Source organism: Pelobates fuscus, chromosome 5, assembly GCF_036172605.1.
Source record: "Pelobates fuscus isolate aPelFus1 chromosome 5, aPelFus1.pri, whole genome shotgun sequence".
Taxonomy (NCBI): Eukaryota; Metazoa; Chordata; class Amphibia; order Anura; family Pelobatidae; genus Pelobates; species Pelobates fuscus.
The window spans coordinates 329,136,366-329,156,729 of record NC_086321.1 but is presented as its reverse complement, the minus strand read 5'-3'; the positions used below and the strand labels follow the sequence as shown (position 1 = coordinate 329,156,729).

The following is a 20,364-nucleotide window of genomic DNA, read 5'->3' as shown; positions in this document are numbered from 1 at the left end:
TATAGAAATCTTAAAAGCACAAATTATAAACAAGGCAAGCCTTTGCAGAAGTGTCTCTCTAACATAACACATACAACAGAAAGCAGCAGTTAAACTATGCTCTTCTTCATTTGCACATACACAGTATATCCACATGCACTGATATTAATGTGTTTTTCTCTTTCTTAAAAATGTATTAAACAACTGCTTGTGCTAAAGACAGGAGGATCCAGCATTTTAGAAAAGATTAGATTTTCTCACACTAAAGTTGCTTTACCTGCAGACAGTGTACAAAAGAGTGACCGTATTGATGGCAATAACAGTGACTGTATTGATAGCAATAACAGAGCTGAGGGAAAACCGACTAATAATCTGAAAGTCAGAAGCAAAGTGTTTTTAGATTAAAGCGGCACTGTCATGCCGAACTTACCTTTCCTCAATCTCTTCCTCTTCTCCCCCTCTCTCAGGGTCTGTTCTCCGTTTCTTCCCGTCTGCTATAGTTTTCTTTAAAATCATAAGACAAAGAAGGGACTCTTTGCCTTATGGAGGATTCCTCCGCTTGACCAGCTCTGACCAGCGGAGGAGCAAAGTGTGCTTCATTTCCGCTGGTCAGAACAATTTTCCCATAATTCTTACCTTTCCTCTGTGTTCCCACGATGCTTCCTGTCATTTTAGACGAAACTGCCGAACAGCGTTTTAACTGAATGAGAACAGTATGTTCGTTTGTTTTAGAATGCAATTTGGCACTTTGTTCGTATCGGAATTTCATTCTAATGAATGAAACGCCGATCCTATTCATTGCCGCGGCTGCATCTTGCAGCCACTTGGTAGATAACTCCCTAATTCCCACACGAGTAGAGGCATGTCTAGTAAGCAGCCTGTGTCTGCTCACTGTAAATAAAAACCTATTGGCCCCCACCCCTAAACGACGGATGGGGGCCCTAAAGTAAAATAAGGGGGGAGACCTATTGTCATCCCCCCCCGGAGCGGTGGGTGGAGGTGTGTCCCCTCATCATTATGGCCCACACCCGCCGCCCAGGGGTGAGGGCCGGACAGTAGGTCCCCCCCCTCATTATCTTTATGGCCCCCACCCGCCGCCCAGGGGTGGGGGCCGGGGAGAGGAAGGACAGTAGGTTCCACCCCCCCCTCATTATCATTATGGCCCCCACCCGCCGCTCAAGGGTGGGGGCCGGAGGGAGAACAGTAGGTCCCCGTCCCCCCATTGTAATTTATGGCCCCCACCCGCCGCTCAGGGGTGGGGGCCGGGGGGAGGACAATAGGTCGTCCCCCCCACCCCCCTTACTGTTATTTAGGGCCCCCCCACCCGCCGTGGGGGTTTACAGTGAGCAACCACAGGCTGCTCACTGTTTAGTAGACATGCCCCTACTCACAGTATAGCGAGTAGGGGCATTCGGGAGATTTGAATCTCCCTTATGCTATTATGGGGGTCATATTGACCCCCATAGAGTGAGAGGGGACCTGGGGGCTTATGAAGTGGCGCTTCTATCTTTAAATATTACAAGGACGGAGCTGCACGCCGGTAGCTCCCTCCTTGTAATAAACCGAACAAACAAACGAACACTGATACACAGTGTTAGTTTGTTCGTCTGATTTTTCTATTCATTCGTGTGTCTGATGAATGAATGGATGGATGGATGGATGAAATTCCCGTTCGCATGTCCAGGTGTTTCACTGGGCATGTGCGGGAATCTCAGTGCTATCTAGTGTCCCACAGGGACTTCACCTACCCACAAAAGATAGCGGCGCCCTGAATATAGATCGGGCAGAAAATAAAGATTTAAAAAGAGGTAATATGGGGGGCTTAGGGGTCAATTAGATATAGTGGAGGCGGGTTAAAAAAAAAAAAAAAAAAAAAAAAAAAAAAAAAGGATTCGGCATGACAGTGCCGCTTTAAGCAATGCATGTCTGAACGTAAATAAAACATTTCCAAAAAATATATAAATATATATATATATATATATATATATATATATATATATATATATATATATATTTTTTTTTTTTTTTTAAATTGGAGATTGAGTGAACCGATTTATAAAAAAAATAAAAACAAAACAAACCACTAACTTGTATTTCGAATGCTAGTGTCCTACTCACTGTCACACTCCCAGCAAAATAAAGTATAAATATAAGATTTACTTCCCATTAAACCTTTGCCATGCTGTTCTCTCTGCAGCTGCTCCACCTCGTTGGTGGAAGTCTTGATGGTCTCAGTCAATGAAATGCTACTCTATGAAAAAGCACTTGGGAGGCAAGTGCGTATGTCCAATCAGCATCTCCTCGTAGAAATACATTCATTCAATGCATTTCTATGCAGAGCTTGGAGATGTTGGAAGTAGGGGCTTGCAGGACCTTATGGAGGAACAACCTCTAGTGAGGGCTGATGTCTAATGCCCAGCACATGCTTTTTATCCGGGTTTGAGGAGAGCTGCCGATACCCTACAACATTAGAATCTGAGGCCTAGCGAGACGGAAGCGCAAACGGTTAAGAGAAGTGGCCGATCTCCCTGACACGAGACGCATCCCCAACATTGAGCTCCGACAGTACCATTACCCCCCCCCCCCCCCCCCCGGCCCGAAGGTTATCAAGACACTTTACAATCAGCAATCAGCCTGCACCAACGTGCCACACCCAAGATGGCACCCGCACTGAAATCTCAACATTGCCGATCGAATCCTGGGCCAGACATGGGAAGACCACTTTAATGCTCGATTTTAGGCAATCTGCCAGAAATTTGGCATTAAGTTAGCAGCTGACGTGCCCCACAAGCCGGGAACAGTCAATTGCTTGCTCCTACCTTGCCTGCCCCTTCGCTATCACCGAAGGCCGCTGCGACTCACTCTTCCTCCACTTGGATGGGGGCCCACGTGGAGCGACGTCCACATAGACATCCTCACACACAAAGGGGGCTCCGACGGGTACACAATCTCTCCATGGAGAGATCCTTGGACATCGGGTTCCCATCGCGGCCTGGATCGGAGGTGGTAAGCGGATCCAGATTGAGGAGCAACTCCTACAACTGATGCCTCAGCCTAGGACATCCCTGTGTAGAATGGTGGAAGCGGGAGGAGAGAGAGCGATGCCAGATACAGAACGGTCCTTCTTGCCCTGGCCCATGAGCGGAATAGGCTGAGTGACTCTGGAAAAATCCCTTTCTATTCATGCAACTAGTCTAAGCACAGCAGTGTTCTCGGCGCATTTGTGTTTGTTATTGGCACCCAGTGTTTTTCCAGCATTCTGAATATACCCACTTGATTTTTCAAGATTTAATATCACCTAGTTCATAGATTCAGTGCTTTGCATTTTACTCTGGTGCACAGATAAACTTCAGGTGAAGAGCTGACAGTGTGGCCGTGGTGCAATTATACACTATACTCCAAGGCGGGGATCATTCCGCCCTGGCGCTAAAGTTAGAAAGGATTTAAAGCTCCGAAAAAGTGTGAGTGCATATTTTATCCATTTCCCCATATCCCTCTACGTTTTGCACGTAGATCAGTACTCCCCTTTTATTGTTGCATAGATTTCACAAGGACCACTGAAGCGCCACACCAATCCCTCTCTTTTGGTGACTGCGTTGTACCGGATTGGAGAGACACCAGACCTGGCTGTTAGGTGGCCTTGAATTACATCAGTATCTACAAGTGCTGAATTCTCCCTTTGGACTTTTCAGCATTGAATACACTGCCTTTCATCGGAAAATACAGCATTTACAATGCAGAGTCTGCGGTGTTCTGCTACATGCCCCCAGAACCACCTACATTAAGCAGAGGGGTTCGGGTGACTATAGTGACCCTTCAACTCATGTTTGATGAAACATCAAATTTTATTTTTTTCCCCTTTTGAGGTAGCAGTTCTAGGGATAAATCTTAACAAGGTATACAAGTCTTCCCCGTGTGAAACATACTTCCAAGCAGGATAATGCGCCATTCTGCAAGCACTGCAAAGATGTGAATTCTTCCTTATACATAGGTCATACAATATCCATAACACAACCAACTACTTCACACTACACATGCATTAACAGAATAGCAATATACCAACCAGAGGCTTCAGTGTCCCAAACTTCTCAAGAGCATTCTTAAATGGAGTGGGTGTGTGAGGTGTGTTCTCACCCATAAACTTTCGATTGGGAGTTATGAACCTGGTGAAAAAAAAAAAAAATGACTGTTCAATAAGATGGTCAGTTATTTATAGTGAATATTGCATAATCCTTCATTAGTCTGAAGTCAGCATGCACTATATAGACTAGGCCAGGGGTATGCAACTTTAAGAGGATGTAGTCCATAACATCTGGAGTACCAAAGGTTGCCTGCCCCTGGACTTGGCCATGTAAGTCGGCACAATTTGAGAAGATTGCTTTGTTGCACGTTATCCTACAACCAGCCAAGTAGATAAAAATTGACCTACGCTGAATTCTTCTGCACAAGTGGAGTTTTGTCTCGGTGGAGTGGAGTAGTCACCACCACCTTCTGGCTGCACACAGGAGTGGAGGTGAGTGAAGGATTCTCCAGCTCTAAAGCATCTTGCTTTGACAAAAAGTTCAAGAACTAGGGTGCAGAAAAAACAAGAAAAACAAATGTTAACTGAATACAAAAATGTGATACTGCTTTTTGGGTAGCAAGAAGACTGAAGGGCATGTGGTTTCTGTGAAGAACCAAGATATAAGTTTAATTAAACATCAGCTGAGCCTAAAGAAATCCAACTATTGTAGAACACCCCAACTCGAAACAAGGTGGAACAAAAATAAGCAGTAGTTGTGTTATAGCTATATTAACCCCTTCCCGCCGTTACGACGTACCATGCCGTCACTCATTAAATGGGCTTTAAAGCCGTTGCGACGGCATGGTACGCCGTAACGGCTTGCAGCCCCAGGAGGTATGATTTACTTACCTCCGCCGCGATCCTCTTCTGGGGGACTGCCTGACGGCCCAGGCAGCCCCCTTCCGGCAAATGAGGCCCCCGGGGGCCATGTGATCGCTCTCAAAGAGCGATCACATGGCCCCCTATAGCTGGCTATGGATCTGCCAGCAGGGGGACTGTTTGAAATATCAGACAGTCCCCCTGCTGGTAGGAGGTGTAAAAAAAATAAATTAGACATGTGTAAAAATAAAATAAATATAATTTTCTATATATATAATATGTATATATATACATATATATACATATATATGTAACGTCATACAAAGTGTATTTTAATATTAATATAAGTATATATTAATATTAAAATACACTTAGAATGACGTTTTATATATATATATATATATATATATATATATATATATATATAATAGATATATATATATATATATATTATATATAAATACGTATAATTAAAATAAATAAATAAAATAAATAAATAAAATATTGAAACAAAATTTAATATATATGTAACAAAATACACTTAGAATGACATATATATATATATATATATCTATATATATCTATATATATCTATATATATCTATATATATCTATATATCTATATATCTCTATATCTCTATCTATATATAAAATACAAATAACCGCAAATATATTTTATATATATAGATAAATACATATAATTACATAAAAAATTACATTAGTATACACGTAGAATTTAAATACCTTTAAATGCATATATTAAAATTCTACGTGTATATTTAAATAATCTTTTAACGTAATTATGTGATTTGATTAATTAAAATTTGATTGACATGCCTGACAACACAGGGAGAAAGTGCAGAGAATTTAATTCGCAAGCACTATATTTGACCCTGTAACTCTCCAAGACAACATAAAACCTGTACATAGGGGGTACTGTTTTACTCGGGAGACTTCGCTGAACTCAAATATTAGTGTTTCAAACTGGTAAATTGTATTACAACGATGATATTTTAAGTAAAAGTGACTTTTTTTCGCATTTTTTACAAGCGAACTGCACTTTTATGGTCTATATTATTGTTGTAATATGTTTTACTGTTTTAAAACACTAATATTTGTGTTTAGTGAAGTCTCCCGAGAATAACAGTACCCCCCATGTACAGGTTTTATGGTGTTTTGGAAAGTTAGAGAGTCACATATAAGGCTTGCATTTCATTTTTTTCACATTGAAATTTGCCAGATTGGTTATGTTGCCTTTGAGAGCGTATGGTAGCCCAGGAATGAGAATTACCCCATGATGGCATACCATTTGCAAAAGTAGACAACCCGAGGTATTGCAAGTGGGGTATGTCCAGTCTTTCTTAGTAGCCACTTAGTCACAAACACTGGCCAAATATTCGGTTTTTTGCTTTTTTCACACAAAAACAAATATGAACGCTAACTTTGGCCAGTGTTTGTGACTAAGTGGCTACTAAAAAAGACTAAACATACCCCACTTTCAATACCTTGGCTTGTCTACTTTTTCAAATGCTATGCCATTATGGAGGTAATTCTCATTCCTGGCTACCACACAGTCTCAAAGGTAACATTACTAATCTGGAAAATTTCAATTTAAAAATGGAATGTTCTATTTTTGACCCTGTAACTTTCCAAAACAACATAAAACCTGTTAATGGGGGATACTGTTGTACTCGTGAGACATCGCTGATTACAAATATGTGCATTTATTTGCAGTAAAACCTAACAGTATTATGACATTCACAGTTAAAATGTCAGACGGAAATGCAAATTTAAAAAAAATATATATTTTTTTCAATTTTGTTCATAATAAATTATGTTCCATATATGAATAGTGAATGATAGATTAAAGCCCTGTTTCTCCTGAACAAAATGATATATAATAAGTGTGGGTGCATATAATTTGAAAGAGGGGAACTACGGTTGAACAGACATATAGCGCAAATTCCAGTTTTTGTTTACGTTTTGTTTTGATCAGAACGTGCACTATTGACTCCGTCCTGAAGGGGTTAAAGAACAGTGTGTCTTGGAAGTGAAGTCTATGGATATTTAAACGTAAAATCGTCAGACTGCTGTTTAAAACTTTATCTATAAAGCCACAGTCTTCACGACTTTAGAAATGCACAAGTTTAAAAATATATATTATTTTTACTTAATGTCTCTTTGAATAAGGCATTTCTGGGGCATCCCTTCATCTATGCAATAATATGGGTTAGTATATAGCTGTAACCTTACCTGTGATGGAGAGAATGGCAAGCATTTGACAGGTGTGCTTTTAGGAGTCATGCTGTTGCCTTCCGTAGCAGATATGTTGCTATTATTCCCACACTCTGTGACTGGGGAGAGTGTGATCTTCCTCCTCCTGTGATGTTTTAGCAGGGAAGGAGGTGTTGAAAAGCCAGCACTGGGCCGAGGAGAGATGGGAATAAGCTCTCCCTTGCTGCCTTTACTCAGATCAGAGAGGGTGTGCCCATCCAGTCGGTATTCAGTGACACTGGATGGCTGTGGCTTCTCAGATGTGGTTGAAGTGCGCATAGGACTGCCAATGTCACCTACTTGAGAGTCTTCTCCAAGATCAAATGTTGCCAAGTCACACCAGCTATCAGGGTCCTGGATAGACAAAATTTATAAAGCAGGATCAGACCAAGAAACTTCAGAAATACATTGAAATACAAAGCTTTAACGCACAGTTAAGTCTCTCAATAGACATTGGCTTTAAATCTAAAATCGATTCACAGTTTATAGGCTGCAGGACACTTACAGGTTCCATCATGTCTGTGTTTGGTGCAAGGAAGTTGATGTACTCTACCATCCACTTCTCTGGACAGGAATCCACAGAAGCAGGGGCAGAGGGTGGGCTAGAAGCTGTGCTGAGAGCATCTTCACCCTCGCTGTGCTGTTCACCCTTTACATGTGATGTTTTAACGGCCAGTGTGGGTGAGCCAGAGATGAAGCCTACTTCTGTAGCATCTGTTTTCACCTCTGGAGTGCCAGCATACAGCTCAGGTTGCTAAAACAAAACCCACAAGAGAAACAGACTTATGAGAAAGAGGGGGTTAAACAAATATAAGAGTAGAACAATGTAGTTGAACCGAATTTAGTTCATAAAAGTACCGCTGATGTTGCTTCAGTTGCCATACTACATCTCCTAGGATTCTCCCCTAGTTTATACTATTACAGTGGAGTCACACATGTGCTAGGTCCTCTTTACCTGGTCTTCAGAAGCCTGATAACCAGAGTCCTCCTTTTCTTCTTGTTCCCCCTGGACATCTTTGATCCCATTCAAGAATCGTCCAGTTTCTACTTTACGTTTTATGGTTGAATTCCAGTGATTCTTCACTGCATTGTCTGTCCTAAAAGCAAAATAAAGCAAACACTGTTTCTGGCCAGGGAATTAACAGCAGCAACCATTTCTATAATTAGATTGGGAAAGACATGGCTACCAAGTCCATGATTTTTTTGTTTTGTAACTCTTCAAAAGTTATAACATTTTAAATCGTGTAAAGATTTAATGGTTATGTTTAATGTGGTCAGCTCCAAGGAGTCACAGTTTAGACCAACTCCACAGAGACCATGAAATTTTGTGCCAGTCAAACAGTAAACCAGATCCATTAACTTTGGAGCTCCTGAGTTGATTCTCATTTGTGCAAAAAAATCCACAGGGACCATATCACTCAAAAACAGTCACCGGAAAGCTTGAAATTATACACTCAACTACAGACTTAATATGACAAGTCAAACTATTTTCCCCACTGGGCTCCATCCTGTCCCAGATGACAATACCCCAAATTAAAATGTGAATATCTGGGAATTCAAGTGGATTTCAAATAATTATGCCATAGTTATCAAATAGAAAACATAGCTAACTTAAAGACTTCTAAACTGGGACACTTAAAGTTCACTTTGATTTTATCTGACATGCCTAGTAATTCATACTTCAGTGAATTTTTTGTGATTGGGTTTACTACATATTTACCCCATAGGGGAACCTTTGGCAAGCCCAATTTTAAGTTTTATGTAAAGTTGTAGAGTTGAAACGTTGCTTGAGAGTAAAGTCTATTACGAGTAATCTTGAAGGACGTCTGCCACTATTGAACTGTGCAGAACCCGATGCCTTTGCTCACCAAATCATTGAAAATGCATCTAGTTACTGCTGCCTGTGTCTCTCTGAAATTCTGATTCAGAAGTCAAGATTCTGTGTCCACACAGACTTTAGCTAGAAAGTGGGTTGCCTCCTCGCCATTTCATGTAGGGCACTATAAACATTTTTTTTATATTTTAGTATTTAAGGTTTTTACAATTATGAATAAACATTGGTAGCGCAAGGGTACAGTACTTGCGGCAAGGTAACGTTGAAAATTTAAGCAACAGGTTACAATTAGCGGATTTTAAATTCCTTGGTAAGGTTCAGCATGTAGATACGGTGTGTCACAGAATATTTACGGTCTTAACATTGCTATATTTGTAACGCATTAAAATCTAAACAGGATTAAGTCGACGGTAGTGGATCAGCAGAACTAATGCAGTCGAGCTCACATTTGTAGGTTTGTCCACTGTAACGGACGTATTTGTTACATGCTCATCGTCCCCTTATTGAACTATAGCAACAAGCTCCTTTTACTGACGGGGAGAGTTTGGGCCAAGCTTGCTTCAAGCGTCCATTCGTGTTGGGTACGTGACAGTCTGTTATGGATGTCTGTCTTGGATGTCGGGTTTTTACATTCTTTCTGTACGTCAGGTGGAGATGAGTCTGGTCGACCCGGTCGTTTGGCTGTATTGTCATTTCTGGCGTAAGTCTGGTTCATGAGAGTGTCTTGGGTGTAATGAAGGCGTCCCATGGTTCCCATGTCTTAGTGAATTTCCCATAGTTTCCTTGTTTAGCATGTGTAAGTGCTTCCATCGGCTTAATGTTCTCTACTCTCGAAAACCACTCTGATTGACGGGGGTTTTGGTTGTTTCCAGGATTTAGGCATCAATTGAGAGGCTGCCATGGCTAAGTGGTTAAAAAGGTATAAACATGTTTGCATCTCTAAGAAGCCTAAAGCTCCTAATACCTATATCTAAACTGCAAAAGTGACTCGTGCAGAGGATTCATGATTTAGAGAAATGTGTAAGTAGGCAGTTTTTCCCCCCTACCTGCCAGGCAGGAGCTTGGCAATTTCAGCCCAGCGATTGCCAAGAAGCTTGTGGGCCTGACAAATAATTCGATCCTCTTCCTCTGTCCATGAGGACTTTTTAACTTCTGGGTTGAGGTGGTTATGCCAGCGCTCACGACACTGCTTGCCCATTCTACCCCTCAGTTGCTTGGCAATCAGGGTCCAGTGTTTAGTGCCATACTTCTTCACCAGCTCAATTACCTGCAAACACGAGTGTAGACAAGATATTAGTGGAGTGGAAACTGTTTAAATTTAACAGCAAATGGAATAATTAGCAAATTTAAAACTACCAGCATAAGAAATACAGAGACGTTTAATGTTCAGCAGGAACATAAACAAATATACTAAATTAGGATATTGTATATACAAGACACTGATGTGAAACTGCATCACTGGTTTCATTACACCAGCACCAATTTCCATTCTCAAATTATATATCCTGCCTCTTCCCACCTTCTCATCTTCCTCCTTTGTCCAGGGGCCTTTGACCAAGTCGGGATGGAGAACACGAAGCCATCTGTGTTGACACTGCTGTTCTGTCCGGTTCTATAAAATAAATAAATTACATTTTGTCAAAATAACCCACATATGAAATACTGCACAAGAATGAGTCATCACTGCCACTTCTATGTATTGATATTCAATACCTTTGTTATATAATGATAGTTCAATGCTTTGTGAATCATTTTCTGAAATTACAGAGTTACAGACTAAAATAAAGAAACCTTTGCCAAAATAGCCAAGAAAAAAAATACAAGCTTCGTAACTCTTTAACTTACAGTCAAGTTGCTGGCTATAAGTTTCCAGTCACACTGTCCATACTTCTTTACCAAAGACTTCAAACTCTCATCCTATAAGCAATGGGGGAGAAGGAAAAGTAGATGTAAGTGGAAAAAAATGTACAAGACAAACTATAAATGTTCATTTATTTTTATTAGTACATCGGTGTAGTTCATGGCAACTTGCAGAGAAACCTTAAAGTTTTATTGGCCCAGCATTATTCTCTAATGGGGACTTTTTTTTTTAATGTTGTTCTTCTCCTTCTACAAATTTTCAATGTTATAAGAATTTAAATTATATTTGCTTGCCAAATACTTTAAACGGTCAACCCAGATCCCTAATGCACTCTATATTTATTTTGTCTTTAGGCAGTGGAGTGTCTCTTTAAAGATCTCAAAGCCTAGCAGGATATAGATAAGAAACCTTCTGATAAAAAAGGTATGCTACATCTCGATCAATCCAATAAAATTAATAGCCAACACCTAGCATTTATAAGATTTCTCACTTACAAAATAATGACTCGAATCAGCATGAAAGAAACATTAGTGAATGAATGTAAATGTTTGAAGCTAGAAAAACTGCATATTTTAAACACAGACACATTCTGCCATTTTAGACAATGCAGTAAGAACCATCAGTACTTTTGCAATCTTGAAGAAATAGACTTAGAGATGCATGTAATTATTAAAATAAATGAATAAGCTCAACCACGGCTAAAAAATTCCATTTGTATTAAGCCATTGACGAATCAAAAAAAAAAAAAGGGGGGGGGGGAAAAGTGTGTATATACATACATACATACATACATACATACACACACACACACTTACAACATGTAAGGAGGATTCCGACCTTGAGCTGAGATCTAGCCACTGAAGCTCTTAATACAGAGCACATAGATGCAGGGTGAATCTTGCACCAGACAAAGCAGCACGGTTTTATTGTTGTAATAACACATCTATATCTTCACATGAATTTAACTGAAGTGTAAATAGTGGTCAGTTTTTTTTTCCCCATTGAAGTGTGACTTGTCGGAAATTCAAGGTGAATTTCTAACAATTCGCAGTTTTATAAATAACCCGTGGGAATTTCGCAACTGGGATCAGCATGCCTAACAATAACCTCCAATTGAAGCTGAACAAAGAGTCTTTTATGGGTCCTTATTTTGAAAAAGGCACAGGATGTTGGTCAAGCACAAGCAACAGCTCGCATTATAGATCACTGTAGCAACACTGCCTTCTCCAGTGTATTTTAGCATCTACTGCACACAGGCAACAAAAGGTGTTACGCAGAACTTTAGTTTATTACAGTTGGATAGGTTACACAGAGTTAACTTCACGGTACAAGAAAGTGACCTCAAGCAAACTCCACTTTTGTAATTACAAAAAAAAAAAAAAACCAAGTCCTTCCTGCGCTCAAACTCCCACTACTCTTGGAAGGCAGCAACGACAATAGTACACATTAGCCCCAATACATACAGTAAAACCAAAAGTAAAAAAAGTTACCTGCGCTCTCTTTCCCAAATCCCTATATATATTTAAACAAATGGGGGTTATTTAGTTACTCCAATGGCCATCAAAGGGAAATGCCCACCTGCCATGTCAAGGCAAACCTCTTACTAGTCTTGGGTATACCCTCTCTGTCTCATTATAGATATATTTGCCAGAAGCAATGTGAATGGTTATTGTAGGACCCACCTAAGAGGTTTGCCTTGAAATGGCAGGTGGGCATTCCACTTGTGTAATTGTTTAATAATTAAAAGACTAAAACTTTTAGAGACAAAAAAAAATAGCAAAAACAAAAGAATGTTCAGATACAGCACAAACCAACCAGTAAGAAAAATAAACGAAAGGATTAAAAAAAAAAAAAAAAAACACAAAGAATGTTTATTATTCAGTTAAATGCAAGCTTAATTGCTTTAGCATTGCATAAAATGAGTGTAAAGGTTTAATTTGCTGCATTACCCTAGCAGTTACAATTCTATCAATTCCTACATAAATTGAATGTGTTTAGAAAGCTCTTAATAGGTTTTTAGGAAGATTGAAATTCTTTAAATGAAACAGAAACAGCCGTAATCAATGCTAAAGTAGTACTTAATATCTTAGTAGCAAGGAATGCCATTCATTTGAAAAGGCATTTAAATAGATATTTTGTATTAAATCTTTTAACAAAAAACATGCATGGATATTTTAGGGGTATATGGGGAAAAAAAAGCATGCAAAAGCTGCAGGCCTGTCCCTCTTCCCTAGCATAGACTTTCAATCTGACAGGGAATACACCAGAGGCTTTGTTACATTTTTATTTATTTTTTCAAACGAGAAGTGTGTTGGAGCAGCAAGCATGCTTGATCACAGCTTTTCCATGCTTCTCATTGAGCTGTAGAACAGCTCTTTGAGAGGGGGAAGCATGCCACTTTCACTGACTGTAGATCTAAATTAAATAGAAAAAAACGGCCCTGGTTGTGACAAGTGTTGATTTCTATATAAATCTGCGCTTTAATAAGCAGTCACAAATATGACAGACTCCAGCCTCACAAAACACTACAGCAAGCTGAAGTGCTTAATGTGTCTGGAACATTCTTTTAAGACAGATGATATATTTGAGTAACTGTTTACAAGCTCTGCAATATTCTATGCTACAAAACATTTAAATGCACAAGTAAAATGTATTTGTTCAGGCTAACGTGCCTCTGAGAGATGTAACTATGAGGGTCCCTGGCTTCGAAAACCCGGCCACTACTAGTGGTGTGGCTGAGGAAGGAATTACACACTTCCATGTATTTATACGGATTCATACCATTTTGCTGGCTCTGCCCCCGCTTCCCCTCCTCAGCTGAGATCAGTCTTTATGATCTCAGCCAATCCAATTCTTTCCTATAGGAAAGCATTTGGACGCTATTGCGCATGCATAGCAAGATGCCACCCTGCACCAATCAGCATCTCCTCATAGACATGCATTTAACGAATGCACCCCAAAGGGGGAAAGTTCAGCATCTCCAAGCAGATCATGTAGACTCTGGAACATCAGTGCTTAACATTGTGCAGCACTGACCCAGGAAGCATTTCTAGTTGCTGCCTGAGTGACTGCCACTAGGGGTGTTTCTAGGCAGTAATGGAAAGATTGCCTTTACTCTGAAAAGGCAGCATTTACATTGAAAGCCTGCAGGGACAGGCAGACACCAGAACATCTACATTACGTTGTAGTTGTTCTGGTGACTAGTGTCCCTTTAATTCATAAATGGAAGGATGGCACCAGAGACTAACCACTTCAATGAAATTAAGCAGTTATGGTGCCTACAGTCTGCCTTTAAAATGTTATATCTAGCTTAAAGAATAATGGTCTCCAAATGTCCACCTTATTGACACAAAGATATAAAAGAAAGACCCATTCACCTCTTCTGCAGTCCATTTCACTTTGACGCGGTTTTCCCTCTGTTCAGGAACATCAGAGTCTGTGTCAAGATACTGCAAGTCCTCAAGATCTTCACTGTGAAAAGAAATTAGGTTTAAACAAATGTGAATTAAATTGCAATAATCTGCCCTTGCAGACATACAAACTCACTCAGTTTTCTCAGAATTCACACAGTTCAGAAATGGGAATTTAGGGAATAAAGCATCTATGAAGAAATACCGAAAAACATGTACATCAGATATTAATTGGAACAAACACCATAAAAACCTGCCAAATGCTTCTGCTTATGGCTCGAAATATTGCTGCAGTTTGACGATTTATGACTTAAAGTCTACAGTTAAGCTCACAGTATTAGGCTTAAATGGTACAAGTACACCAACTATTCAAAGGTGAACAAACACAAGGCATGGGTAAAACCTTAGAAACAACACCCTGGAGAAGCAGTTAAATGTTTTATACCACGGGTCCAGGAAAATTCCTGCTAGTCTTAACAACAGCAATATTTAGCACTCTTGCTTAAAGACATTAAACCTACCCTAAAGCGGCACTGTCATGCCGAACTTACCTTTCTCCCATTGTTTCCTCTTCCTCTCCCAGAATCTGTTCTTTTCTTTATTTCTGATCTACCTTTTTAAAACAGAAGACAAAGTAAGGACTTCTTTGTCTTAAAGGGAAACTATAATTCCAGGAAAACAAACTCGTTTACCTGGCACTATACAGCTTCAACCTCTGCCCCTAGAGGGTTAATGGTGATGGGACATTGCACTCGGACCACTTTAATGAGCTGAAGTAGACTGGGTGCCTACAGTGTCTCTTTAAGCATTTTTCCTATGCTTGACTTTCTTCGACCCAAGGAGGAGTTTACGTTTGCTCCATTTCCTGTGTCAAGGAGAATGGAGTGTAATTTGTCTGACCACAGGAATTGGAGCAGACTTAAGCTCCTCTTTTGGTCAAAGAAAGTAAAGCGTAGGAAAAATACATAAGACAAAGTGGTCACTAATTTTTTTAAATGTTTTAACGAAAACTAGATCAGAAATAAAACAAATAAAAAGAACAGATTCTGAGAGAGAGAAAGAGAAGGGGAAACAATAGGAGAAAGGCAAGTTTGGCGTGACAGTGCCGCTTTAAATTCTAGAACCTAGTAAGAGACAAAACACAACATAGACTAATAATACCCAAGAAACAATATGACATGTAATAAAACCTTGTGTATTATTTTGTATTGAATAAGTATACAGTTATACTCGAAAAATTAGAATATCGTGCAAAAGTTCATTTATTTCAGTAATGCAACGTAAAAGGGGAAACTAATATGTATGAGATAGACGCATTACATGCAAAGCAAGATAGTTCAAGGCGTGCTTTGTCATAAGTGCGATGATTATGGCTTACAGCTCATGAAATCCCTAAATCCACCATCTCAGTAAATTAGAATATTGTGAAAAGGTGCAATATTTTGGCTCACAGTGTCCCACTCTAATCAGCTAAGTAAGCCATAACACCTGCAAAGGGTTTCTGAGCCTTTAAATGGTCCCTCAGTCTGGTTCAGTAGGAATCACAAGACATACACTAGAGATACTTCCTGAATTGAAATGGACCTTTGGTCTGGATAGGACACTGGATGTTCTCACGCTTTGCATGAGGAATTCCAGCGTCAGATTTTTCCCCATAGGAAAGCATCTTAATGCTAATGCATGGCTGACGGCAGGTGAGGAGCTTGGGCGAGCCTGACCCAGCGCCAAGGGACATCAGCCCTGGACTCTGGTAAGGAGGGCTTTTAACTGCAGGAGGGGGAGGGTGGGAGGTGCGAGAGAGGGGCACTGTAGGAATCTATAGTGCCAGGAAAACAACTTTTTTCCTGTCACTATAGAATCCCTTTAAAAAGGTATGAACCGGTTCCAAAATGCATTTCTGTGATTCCCAGTGCGTGAGCGTGCCATGATGTGTGAACACACATACTCTTGATTACATGTTGGGCTTTTATTCAGATGAGCAGTGGTTCCAATCAAAGAGGACATGAATGACAAGTGCCATCAAATTTTCACTTCCAGTTTTTGAAAAGTTTATTGCATTTAATGAAACGTAATGATACATATGTTTTCTTCTAAATGAGCTATACTGTTGAGAAAGAGTCGCTTCCTTTTTTGTATTTAGCTGAACAACCATGTTGGGTCAGACTGTGATCTGACCAGCTGCTGCTGACCCTAATTTAACTGTGATTGTTTTATGTGAAATGCAGCAGCAGGCTGTTTAGTTTGAGCAGCTGTTGATCGATAAAAGCGTCTGACCCAGCATGGCTGCTTGGCCAGATACAGTGACATTTTCTCTGGAGGAAAAAGATCAATATTCATCATTAAAAAATAAAAATGAAAGTAATTCCATGTAATACAATTTAAAAATGAGAAATTAAAACCTGATAACAGTTGTCTTGAGATGGTCATCCAAACAAATTACAAAACTAAGCTCAAAAATAAGTTGACATGATGTATAAATACATTACAAAATACGCACAAAGGCTAAAATACATGTATTCTTTGCTTCTAAATAATACAAAACAAAAACAGCTTTCATTTACAAGTGATGGTAGAATAGACAGGCACAAATGCCTACCATATGTTTAATAAAGAGCATAGAAAACAGACATTTCAGACACATTGAGATTTATCAATGCACAATGACACTGTTAAACGGAATGGAGTCCAAATCATCTGTTGGTTTCACAGTTCTTTGTGGTTGCACTAGTTTGCCTCTGAGATCCAGTTGTGCCTATTTTTATGGGTCCCCACCCATGCATGTCACTGAATAGAACAGTGACTGTCTCATTGGAGTTCACTATCAGTTTGGAGATACAGAAGCAACCTTCTCTTGCCCCTTGTTTTTATGCATGTTCGAGGACAGCTTAAAATTGACTGTATTTTTTCCCATATAGCTGGCATATTCCATGCATATATACGAACTAGCTTTCATAAAGTACGGTAACTTTCAATAAGCAGCTTGGGCTATGTTTATTTGGATTTGCTTAGAATGCACCAAAACAGAAGCCGCTTAGGGTAATTCATAGCCTTCATTACTCCCTGACTTCTCACGTTGCTTGGACTTTGAATATTTTTTTTTTTAACTTTGTTTGCACTTTAAGTTAACTTATTCTGGATTTCATCTACTATACAGGTTACTTATGAGGTCTGTGAGTATTTTCTGTGTCATGTTGCATATTTCTCAATAAATTTGAAGTATCCACGGTGTGCAAATAATTTGGCGCTTACGGATGAAAAGGCAGTTCTTTTTTGGAATTGTGGTGAACAATTACCAAAACTCAGATGTAGCACCATGGACCGCATGCCATATAGCATACACCCAACATAAACCCTCATAGTGTCCGGTCGTCACCTTATAGCGGAAATGTGTTACGACCAACCCCTTGCCCCCATCATAACCTCCAGAGAACACCATGCAAAATAGATTCACAGTTGGAGATCCCATCTGACAACAGACTTGTTTGGCAAGTGCTAAAACAGATTTCATAGCTAGCAAGAAAAAAAAATGTGTATTTTAGGCAAGTATTTGACACTGCACTCTTAGTTGCAGTTTGTTTTGCTAAAATACAAGCTTGCCCATGGAGTTGTAAAGAATAGTAACAGTGTCCGGGTTAAACAATAAAGTGAACAAAAGTCAAATTCAAACTGAATTTAACATTCTACAGCTAAAATAGCCAAGCAGTCAACTATGCATCCAGTTTGTCTACTCTGGACTTAAAGGACCACTATAGTGCCAGTATAGGGACATTAGGTCCCCACCACACTCAGGGCCCCCTCCCACTTACCTATTTCCAGCGCCGGGCTCCTTCTGCGCTTGGGATCTCTCCTCCCTCTGCCGACGTCAGCTCCAAATGTGCATGCGCGGCAAGAGCCACGTGCGCATTAGGGATCAAACGATATTGATATTTTATTTTTTTTAAAACGATACTGATAACCTGTGAACTTTCAGGCCGATAACTTACCGATATTCTGTACATTTACCATTTTGAAAAAATAAACTATTTCTAAAGGTAAATGTGCAAAATATATATGCCAAGTGTAGTAGATGCAGTGTGTTTAGACAGTGGAGCTTTGTGTGTTTGTAGTGGATGCAGTGTGTATAAAATGAATGCAGAGTGTGTGTGTAGTATGTGTATATAATGAATGTAGTGTGTGTGAAGTGTGCGTAAAGTGAATGCAGTGTTTGTGTAGTGTGTGTGTATATACTAAATGCCAAGTGTTTGTGCAGTGTGCTTATATAATGCAGTGTGTAGGTGGGTGTGTGTGTTTGTGTATAGTGAATGCAGTGTGCTTATATAATGCAGTGTGTGTGTTTCTGTATGTATGTAATTTGGGGGAGAGGGCATTTTTTCATTTTATTTGAAAATATTTCATTATTATTATTTTTTAGTTCCCCCCCTCCCTGCTTCTTACTTGGCCAGGGAGGGGGATATAGCATTCCCTGGTGATCCAGTGGAATTCATGTATTGGCTTAGATCATATTTAGTTGTGAAATAATATCAGGTGACCGTTCATCTTATCATTACCACATAATGTGACCGGCTGAGTTTTCAAAAATCAAATGGCTACATTTAATTTGTAGAGGGACTGAATAGAGAAACTCACCTAGAACTGCTCAGCTAATCACATTAAAATATATCAGATGTTATGATAGGTGGAATCAGTATTTCATTTATGTGTGGAAGAATCTGTTAATACCTTACTAATCACCATAAATGATTGTGAGTATATATAATTGTTGCACGTAATCAGTGGGCGTCCGCAGTAAGCGTTTACTAACCTTTCCATCAGCTCCCTCCAGCTCCCCTGTGTAAATCCCGCGGTCAATGCTTTCCTATGATTTTCACAGTGAGAATCGCAGAAGCGCCTCTAGCGGCTGTCAGTGAGAGCCACTAAAGGCTGGATTAACCTCAGTTCTCTGAAATTGCTATGTTTTAACCTGCAGGATTAAAACTAGAGCGACCTGGCACCCAGACCACTTCATTGAGCTGAAGTGGTCTGGGTTTCTATAGTGGTCCTTTAAATTTGAGAAATAAGTGCAATTAAAAAAAAAAAAATCACTTTAGCGAATATTCCTGTATATAAAACAAGTTATGTGATACCTGCTAAGAAAGATCAATGTACAATGTGATAATTAGGGATTGACCGCTAATGGGTGTAACAAAGTAGACTTATAAAAGTACCATTATCTAAACTTTTTCAATGAAAAACATGGCACTATTCACATATAGACCACTTCAGCAAGCTGAAGTACTTTAACCCCTTAGGGACCAAACTTCTGGAATAAAAGGGAATCATGACATGTCACACATGTCATGTGTCCTTAAGGGGTTAAGGGCATGCCATGACATGTCACTGAGAAAAAACGATTGAAATTGTAAATACTGCTAGTCCAGAGCAGTTAGCATCTGGCCCTTAACTGGCATATCCCAGCCGCCCCGCACCATTAGTCCCAGGTTGGTATGAACATGAAAGACTATATACTCAAAACATGTTAGATTTTAAAAAAAATGAAGTGAAGCACTAATAAAGATCTGTAATGTGGTGCACAATGAAAAATAACCACGTCTAGTAAGATAAAGTCTTGATAACAGGTTAAAAACAACCACAAATAATAAATTGAGACAGGAGTGGAAAAAAGTGAAATTATAAAGTTAGAGAGTAAAATGTGACCTTGGATAGGAGAAACTGAGCAGATAAAGTTCTTCTGGGAATCATTGTTTTAAAAACACAAGATATTTTAGGAGGAATAAAGGGCAGAATGGTGCCAGGGGAGAGTAATGCAATTGGAGTGAAAATTATTCTATAAAAAGCATTACAAACAATTAAGATGACAAAACCAAGATCATCAACTATGATGGCAAAATGTTTGGCAATGTGAGAGTGCTATGGGAGGGAAGGGATAGCTGGAGGAGTGAGTGGTGGTAGGAGGTGCTACGGATGGAAGGCATGGATGGGGTAATGAGTGGTGGTAGAAGGTGCGGTGGGAGGTATAGCTGGGGTAATGAGTGGTGGTAGAAGGTGCTAAAGGAGGAAAGGATGGATGAGGTATTGCAGGCTTCCCCAAACTCCGGCCCTCCAGATGTTGCTGAACTACAACTCC

The 20,364-nt window shown here is 39.7% G+C and overlaps 1 protein-coding gene across 2 annotated transcripts in view; it reads right to left on the bottom strand.

Moving 5' to 3' along the window:
- MYBL2 (MYB proto-oncogene like 2) overlaps nucleotides 1-20,364 on the bottom strand; it is a 32,978-nt gene that overhangs the window by 9,151 nt on the left and 3,463 nt on the right. Inside the window, exons 1-10 of one of the 2 annotated variants that reach the window (XM_063455667.1) lie at nucleotides 14,792-14,809; nucleotides 14,208-14,301; nucleotides 10,815-10,886; nucleotides 10,489-10,581; nucleotides 10,016-10,236; nucleotides 8,091-8,232; nucleotides 7,641-7,889; nucleotides 7,115-7,489; nucleotides 4,409-4,548; nucleotides 4,043-4,142 (exon numbers count right to left, since the gene is read on the bottom strand). In XM_063455667.1, the coding sequence (XP_063311737.1) occupies nucleotides 4,043-4,142; nucleotides 4,409-4,548; nucleotides 7,115-7,489; nucleotides 7,641-7,889; nucleotides 8,091-8,232; nucleotides 10,016-10,236; nucleotides 10,489-10,581; nucleotides 10,815-10,886; nucleotides 14,208-14,301; nucleotides 14,792-14,802 (1,497 nt within the window). In that variant the 5' untranslated portion in view covers nucleotides 14,803-14,809. Of the gene's footprint in view, nucleotides 1-4,042; nucleotides 4,143-4,408; nucleotides 4,549-7,114; nucleotides 7,490-7,640; nucleotides 7,890-8,090; nucleotides 8,233-10,015; nucleotides 10,237-10,488; nucleotides 10,582-10,814; nucleotides 10,887-14,207; nucleotides 14,302-14,791; nucleotides 14,810-20,364 lie in introns of those variants that run through there. The other variant, XM_063455666.1, reaches the window with a different exon arrangement.